This window comes from Priapulus caudatus, unplaced genomic scaffold, assembly GCF_000485595.1.
Source record: "Priapulus caudatus unplaced genomic scaffold, Priapulus_caudatus-5.0.1 Scaffold1, whole genome shotgun sequence".
NCBI classification, from domain to species: domain Eukaryota; kingdom Metazoa; phylum Priapulida; class Priapulimorpha; order Priapulimorphida; family Priapulidae; genus Priapulus; species Priapulus caudatus.
In genome coordinates, this window is record NW_014577062.1 from 1214067 (window position 1) to 1223019 (window position 8953).

At 43.4% G+C, this 8953-nt stretch overlaps 1 protein-coding gene across 1 annotated transcript in view; it reads right to left on the reverse strand.

Annotated features, from left to right (window-relative positions):
• Positions 1-970: 970 nt before the first annotated feature.
• LOC106809393 (alkaline phosphatase-like) overlaps positions 971-8953 on the reverse strand; it is an 11390-nt gene continuing 3407 nt past the window's right edge. Inside the window, exons 3-9 of the mRNA XM_014812498.1 lie at positions 5655-5820; positions 4980-5152; positions 4422-4632; positions 3932-4072; positions 3348-3539; positions 2776-2892; positions 971-2351 (exon numbers count right to left, since the gene is read on the reverse strand). Of these exons, the coding sequence (XP_014667984.1) occupies positions 1876-2351; positions 2776-2892; positions 3348-3539; positions 3932-4072; positions 4422-4632; positions 4980-5152; positions 5655-5820 (1476 nt within the window). The 3' untranslated portion in view covers positions 971-1875. The remainder of the gene's footprint in view (positions 2352-2775; positions 2893-3347; positions 3540-3931; positions 4073-4421; positions 4633-4979; positions 5153-5654; positions 5821-8953) is intronic.

Here is an 8953-nt window from a genome sequence, read left to right on the forward strand (position 1 = left end):
GTGCGTGTGCGTGTGCGTGTGCGTGTGCGTGTGCGTGTGCGTGCGCGTGTGCGTGCGCGTGCGTGCGTGCTCTTGTGCATGAGCTGTTGGTGTGGGTAACAGGTCGGCCTGGTCTAGGATAACCACCCAGCAAAAATCTGGCGATTTTCTACAGGTAACTAAGGAAACCAAAAATCTGATTTATGTGCGATTCCCCCTGTTGTATAGATGATACTCGCATTCGGGAGTATAGGAGGTCCGTCACTGGGAGAGGGAGGGGGTTGTGTCTCTGGAAGGGGGAGGGGGTCTGTCACTGGGGGAGGGGGTTCTGTCACTGGAAGTGGAGGGGGAGAGGGTCAGTCATTTCTGCAGTGACACGGAGTGCGGTAATTTGGTATTTAATCATTTTATTCCATTCCGTTTGTGATGGAGCCTGTGTTGGTAGCATGTGCGTGAACTGCTAATATTATTATTATTATGATTATTTGTGTTGTGAAATAAACAATATATGATACAATACGGGCGATGTTTCTGTCTTCTCTAAGCTGTGCATCAACGAGACATACAATAATATAACGAATATATCTTTCCACGGCTCTTTATCATGCGAGAGACTCGTGCCAGTTGTTGGCAAAGTTTGAGGTTTATAGAGGGTTCGTACGCAAAACTTGTGTTTCACTTGACGTAGAAAATTGGGATTAAATGTGAAGACTGGCCATTTGTGAGTTTGTCATAATATAATATATTTGTCATTGTATAAGTAGGTGGTATATTGTCATAAAAACATTTCAACCCAACTTACTCGAGATTGCCAGGTCTCTGATTTCAACAAAAACATTGTTAGCAAATACTGGGCATGTGCCATCTGGCCATATTATATAATATATATATAATACTATATATTATATATAATAATACATAATATATATTATATATATAAGCTATGCCCGAGAAGAGAAAAATAGGAAACTTTGTAGGAATTGGTTTTATGAGTTGTTTATTTCGTTGTAAAACATACATACCTTCAGAAAAATTTCGCCCAATGTTACTGTGAAGATATAGATATATGTATATAAATGTAATATTACTGCACACTTGTAGTTTAGAAGCAACGGAGTGTGTCCGTTCGCTGCTGCTTCGAAGTTATGTGTAGTCTTGGGACTGGCCTGTGAATGCCAAGTATTCCCATCTGCATGGAGACTGGAGAATTAGATGCCCTTTTTAGACAATTTGAGAAGATTTCGAATATGCATATTGCATATGGCAATCGTTTCACAATGCTCCAGAAGATCTGTCGCATGTGCTTCTCTAAGAGATCAATACAAAGCTGAAGAAAATGAGGAATGCACACAACTGATAAGCTGATCACCAAAGACTGCACATGAGGTCTCTGGTGTACAAATGTATTTGAAGTAGCGGGGTTTACGTTGTGAATTCTGATAGCGATGTCTAGATGAGTATTAGGACTCGTTTCCACTAAGCGAGTGCATTGATTGAAGTGATTCACTATGACCAAGTGGTATAGAAAGTATAATTTCATTCGCGCGACACTGACGTCCTTGTCCTGTTGTATTTAGGTTGTATGTGTTTATTTACGAGGAACAGGTATGTCAAAGACCCTTCACATCCGTGCATGATTAGTTTATGGTGTTTGCCTAATATTTCGGTGTATTCACAATCGTCCCCGATAAAGTTTGTCAAAATAGCTAATAAACCAACTCACTGTTATCTCATCATCGCGAACCCACCCTTGCTAGTTTAGTGTGGTTCCGTATAATATACTCGTGACTACTATACACCCTACTATATATTATAAAGAAGCGTACACATGAAGAGCATGTTGGGGGTAAAGAATCTCCGCATTCGCTACTGTTTCATCCTACAATTACGTCTCGTTTACAAGAGGCTGGCATTTGCAACGGTTAACGACAGAAGCGTGATGAGAAGCGCGCTGCCGAGCCACCGAGTTGCACTAGCGGTCGCTGCTGCCCCCTGGTGGTTCGCTTCAGTTTCCGCCTCCGTCTCAGCGGGCTGCGTTGTCATTTCTGCGACGCCCGGCGGCTCCTGCTCCGTGGTTTCCATGGAGTCGAGCTCGAGTACATCCCTCCGCTCGTCTATGAGTTTTATCGGCGGCTGCATCTCGGTGATTTTCGCCGGCCGGGAGGAGAGGGCGGCGGAGCGTCTTCCGGCACAGGCGGGCTCGTATTCACCGAGGCAGGCGGCGTACGCCATGGCGTGCATCAAGTAGCTTTGCTCGCGAACGCCGACGAACAGATGCGACATAGCGCCCGTGGCGTAAGTCGCCACGTCCTCCCCGGCGTGCACACCTGACGATCGTGGCGCCACCGCCTGCTGGAGGTAGTTTTTATCGGCTGCAAGAGCAACAACACGGCGACAACTTAAAAAACACGCGGTACGATACAGCAGACGCTAGAGTGTCTGTATGTCCTGGTCGCGGTAAATTTCCAAATTAAATACTGATTCGCGAACTATTGTAATTAACGAAAATTTAAAGCAGGATTTCAACTAGCTAGCAATTAGCGAAACTTAAACAGTACGTATGCGCGTTGTCTACGTATGCATGTAATGAGCAGCCCTTTGGCTTGCAAGATTGCGAACGTACTAATTGAATTTAATGTTTCCGATTGAATTTATGATGCATAATTAACATAGATTTTCTATCGTGAGACAGTCACAATTTTAGTAGGAATATTGACGGTACTAAATTATGACTTGGTTGTTATACGTTACATCAAAGCTCAATATACACGCAAACAAACACAGATATATAATTACTTGTATCGACTCCGGTTATATTTATTCTGGTTCCATTGCTAATGCTACGTCCTGGAGACAATCCATATAGCAGTGTCGTATACGGTTTTAGGTCCCGGTTAGATACTCCGCCAAGTCCTGAATTTAAAAAATCCTTGTATGCACAACTTATTGGTAGTGTAGAAGGGCGACATACAAATATGCGAACTTGTTTTAGGCTAGTAAAGGTATTAGTTGTGTTTGGGTGTTTTTTTTATAGCTAGCGAAACCCAGTTCCAGGATTTGAAACGAGATTCTACAAGATGCCATTTTAAAGCTAATAATGCTACATAGTGCACCACTAATCATGTCATTTAAACAAAAATGTTTGTTTGCGAGGGGAGGCTTTCCGAAATCTAATGCTATCGTTACATTCTTCCTCTTGGGTGTATGTTTTGCGTAAAATCATAGCGATGACTGGTGAACTTGCAACCCTCAAAAGGTTATTTGTAGCACTCGTTGCAAGAACTGAGATTTCCTCAGTTTGTAGACGGGGTTATCGGCCTGCGTCAATAAGTCGACAGAAGTGATTCAGCCTGGTTTAACGATCCTACCGAATATAGGATTTCCTCTCGGCGGATATCCGGACATGATCATGTTATGCGAATGGTCGGCGGTGACAACGAGTAGAGTGTCTTCCGCGTCGGTCATGCTGATAGTCTGCTGAACAGCGACCTCTAGCGGCAGCACTTCGGACACAGCTCTGACGGCGGCGCCCATGTGATGTCCGTCGTCGATTTTCTCGTCTGCGGAAACGACGCTACGTAAATGAAGCGGCTTTTGTTTGTGGGGAGTAACGAAGCTAATTATCACGCATTAATCAACGCGCTCACTTGCACATTAAATTTATGTCCTCATAAAAATTAATCGAGGAACAATACGTACGGGTTATCTATAGTAGGCTCGGCCGCTATACAGGCTAGCCAGTGAGCATGCGCCGTACGAGCAACCGTCAGGAGGCAAGCCACAGGGAGTATGCCGTTGTTTATTAAGATTTCTCAGTATACCGATCTTTCACTTATAATTAATAAATTTATTAATAGTTATTTTACCCTGTCACTTGCGGTAGCGAGAAATACTCAGGATGCGCGATTTTCTTTAAACATACGTGTTAAACACGACGTGCTACGTGACTTACTTTCGACGAACAAAAAGAAACCCTTGGGATTCTTTTTTAATATTTTTATTGCCACATCGACCATGTCTGGCAGCGATGGTGATCCCTTTGGTCCCTCATCTCTGTCCATGTGATACGGCATTTTGTGCGACGCGAACAACCCTGAAATGGCATCGGTCGCAGTGTAAACATCGCGCACTCTCCGGCACGCCCTCGCGGCACCGCCAAGAGTATAAAGAAGGCTCTTGCTTATATATATGCCTTGCGGGGACACCCACTCGAAGGTCACGGGAATCTGCGTATTTCTAAAACAAACTTCCGCGCATGCTCGTCCACTCAAATCACTGTCCAGCGTTGTACTAGCATTACCCACGTGCATATACATTGTCCTGGCAAGTAGCCAGGAGGGCGGGTTACGGGTACCGACGACTGCACATGCGTACATTCAATGATCCTGGATGATTCTTCTAGAAACTTTAGTACAGTGATCACCACTATAGTTGGAGCTTACCTAGAACGTAGTCGACCTCGGCTGTGTCGACGCTGAGCAGCTGTGCTGTGTTTTGCACGAGTTTGTGCCTGACACCCTGGCCCTGCTTCTGACGAAGCCACTCTAGTTCTAGATTCCGGCCGTCCGTACGCAGTCCCGCTTCTGTTTCGTTCGATGCGTGGCCGCTTTCTGCGACCGGCAAGAAATACTCCCGGCCGCCTCCCATGACGACCTGATGTAGGGTTATATATAATATATATATATATATATATATATTATATATATATAATATATATATATATATAAAATATATATATAATATATATATATAATATATATATATATATATATATATATATATATATATATATATATCAGTGTGTGATCGTGCATATATGAGACAAACGCACCACGCTCTCTCACTCGCTCCTGCCTCGCTCACGAACTCTCGCTCTCTCACTCACTCTTTTATTATTTTATTACATGGTTTATATACGTTATTGCGTATACTATATGCGTTATTACGATATTTCCACACAACTATACTATTCTCTGCGTAACCACGCCAGCTGACATCACCTGGATGTTCTGGCCTGGTCTGTTGTCTATCAGCTGGCTTGCTATGTCCTTGCAGGCGGAATACGTGGGCACGGCCCCGTCATACTTGTAGGAATCAGACGGTGCGTGCGAGTACAGTGGCGACACAGATGCCGCGGCCACCGTGTCTGTAGTCACAAAGCCCACCGACTTACCTGACGAAAAAATGAAATATGCGTTAATCTTCTCAGCCGGGCTATATGGGTTAGGACAACAGACGGATGTGGGAGAAAATCCATACTAAATGGAATGAAACCCGTTCGCGAGGGTTGGCGAGTAACGACAATGACAAAACATCAACATCTTCAACATCATCATCATCATCAACAACAACAATAACAAAAATAAAAACAACAACAACAACAGCAGCAGCAGCATCAACAGCAGCAGCGGCAACGACAGCAGCAACAATAACAACACAACAATAATAATAACGTAACTTCCCCGTCAACTTTATACTAATTTTAGATACTAGGATCCTATCAATCTAGCACTGGCGAACGACTGAGCTCGGCTATGGCCCGAGGGACAAGAAGTAAGTCCCCCATATGCCAAAGATAAATAGGGGAAAACATTCAACATGCTAGCGATAAATATAGAAAAACCTTACATGTGCGGAATAAATAAGAACAAAAATCCTACTCAATCGGCGCTTACCGGCCTCTTGTGCGAGTTGTAGGATAGATATCAAGTTGGCGCTGCTGTCGCATCTGTCATCAGACGTCGCATCCATGCAGATTCCGTCTTTGTTCGTCTTCGCCCCGCACAGGTAAGCAGTCGCTGCCGATGCCGACTCACCCACCTGGATCTCCACGTTGTACGTCTGTATAATATATATTAAGAGCTAATAAATACCTAAGCTAATTAAATAATAATAATAAGATAATAACCTCTACGATACTCCTAGGCCGAGATATTGGAGCGTAATCATGCCTCCCACATGCCTCACACCGCCTCGTATCCACAATAATCACTATCCTTACTCCTTCCGTCGCCGCTTGCAGAGCAGACATGCCCAAATTTGGTACTCTTACTACACCATATAGTAACTGAGCTGCGTTGTAGAGACTTAATTTAGAAAACATTGCCGGCTACATCATGACGGGCATTAGCCGTGCTATGAAAGATAATGGGAGATAAAGGCATAGGCGATGCCCCCGAAAGTCACCGATAATAACCGAAACGCCGTTCATTCATAGAGTTATCGCGGAAAAAAACCGAACTCTCACGAAGCGACTTTCCTAACCCGCAAAAGGCGAGAAGGATAGTGAATATTGTGGATGCGAGGCGCCGGAAGCCTGTGGGAGGCGAAGTTTACGAGCCAATATCTCAGCCTAAGAGTATCGTATTGACAAGCGGTTGGTCTTGTTTTAGAGAGCAAATAATTTTGCTTAATGCAATACGATAAAATTATTCTAGACTTGCAGGCAAAGTAGAATAATATTACCGTAAAATAGCACTATTTCCCCGTTTTTCCGTTGTACACTCTAGGTGTTAATTAGCTTGTCTAATAAGATAATTTGTCTTTATTAACTCCTGATATATATATACACCAAGGTGTCAACAACATGCGGGGAAAACAAATATACAGCGAGGTCTTTGCTCCCGTTGATTTCACAATGAATCAACATGTAGTAAAAAATTGCCATTGTTTGAAAGAGGTTAAGACTCGGATGGATGCCGAACAGAGGAAATCAGCGAAACAGAGAAACGAGCACTTAACTATCAAACCAAGAAGCCAACACAAGTGGCTTAGGCGCATGTATATTCTGGCTTATGCCGAACAATTCCTTTCTGTTTTAGTTAGCTTCCGAGCGGCAGAACTATATACATTCTTTGGGTTCATATGTCGCTACAACATGACTTATATTCGAATTAAATTGCGATGAAAATGACCGAGGTACCGGTGTAAAATGGCTGGAGATTATTATTAGCTCAACGCAGCTTAGGGCTCATTAATGCAAACTAACGCAACTCCGCGTTAATAGCGAATTTTTGCATGAAATCGATGGTTTGTAAATGTATCACTGTAAAATGCAAATAAACGCTTAGTTGTTGGTGACGTTCGATTTAAGGATAAATATATACACGCGTTTAGTAAGGTTATCGTTGCTTAATGTTGATACGAGCTTAAACCGTATCCGATCTAGTTTCCCATATCGGATGTAATTCCGAGAATTCGGTCTATGTATATACAAGCAAGTATAAAAGGAAACCCTTAAAATTGTAGATTTTTCCCCAAACTCAAAATTTCACGGAAACGCATGTTTAGTGTCTAAAATGCATTCTCGTCCATGCAATTATAGATGCCTACCAGCAAAGAAACACGATGCACTATACGCCCTTTCCGTTCAGGTCACCTATGTATACGTGGACGACAATATATTGATTCCTTCTTCTCTTCGGACCGGACCCAGGGATTCGCCGCCGCATACGTGAAATCGCACTTGTGTGCGCGCGTGCATGTGTGTGCGTGAGTGTGTTTGTGCGTGCTCACATGCGTGTGTGCGACAGAAGGCTGCCTGCAATGTTGAGTAAACGATTGACTAGCTATAACATTAGAAATTACAATCAACGAGTTCGAATTCGTATAGTAAATTTACGCTAAAATCGTATAAGCATTTTTCCTCCAGCTGCTAAGCAGGTGTTCGCCAGCCGAAAAAAGCCAGCACAACGGCGTGAACATACGCTCGTTCGTTCGCTCGTTCAATCGGTCGTTCGTGCGTGCGTGCGCGCATGTGCATGTGCGTATGTATAGGCTCGCGTGCGTGTGTGTGTAAGCGCGTATGTATGTATACGGGGTATTCATGTGTATGCGGTTGGGCGTGTGTGCGTCGTGTTTGTTTGTTGATGCGTTTTCGTGTGCGTGCGTGCGTATGTGTGTGCGTGTGCGTGTGCGTGTGTATGTGCATGCGCGTGTGTGAGAGCGTGTGCGCGCGTGCGTACGTGCATGAATATGTGCGTGTGCGTGGGCGTTCGTGTGCGTGTGCGTGTGTGTGTGCGTGTGCGTGTGCTTGGGCGTTCGTGAGAATGTGACTGTGCGTGTGCGTGTGCGTGAGCTCGTGTCAGTGTGGGGTAGCAACATGTAAGCCGTTAACAAAGTTAAACAAACGCATCGCTAACAGGCTCCACAGAAGAGCGAGTAAGAAGGCTCTTTGTGCAGCGGGTTTTCCCCCGTGTTATTGATCCCGCAAGATAAACATACAACGAACGAAACCGAATCCTGATACGAACACAAACATGGCGGCCGTATCAGAAAGCAACCCCGCGGTTAGCCGGCTAAGTTAATAAAGACAATATTCTGAACGTTTTGAGTCGCCGTGTTAATTAGGGCAATTTCAGGGCAATTTCTGTTCTGTTGCGTTTTTAATTAGGACAATATTAGGAAAGGGTATTTCTATAGGGGACTCGAGATATTTCTATATGCTACCTGACAACATTATGATGCCGTTACCATTTAAATGGGAAATATTAAAAGTATTTACCACAATTAGCTGCTACCACAATATTGCTGGTGGTTTTATCTACTACTATTGCATTTGATCAACACTAGCGCGTTTCACGGAAAGTGAAGTTAGAAGGTGTTTCTCTCATAGTTGTGCCATAGATATATTAGTATAAATAAATAAATAAATAAATAAATAAATAAATATATATAAATATATATATATATATATATATAAATATATCAGCCCTATCAGCATAGGTTTCTGTAATAAATTCTTATCAGTAGACCTGTGTTTATAATTAGGAGAGCGCCCTAGCCAGTAGGGTGCCATATACTATGGAAAGCCATTACCGCCAAAACCTACCTATTTTAATCGCGCTTAAAATACATTGAATTCCAGCCAATCAGAACAGTGGTTTTTAATCGCGATTAAAAAAGATTTTAAGCGCAATTAAAATAGGAGGTTTTTGTGCGTGTGTGTGTGTGGTGTGGGTGTGTGTGTGTGTGT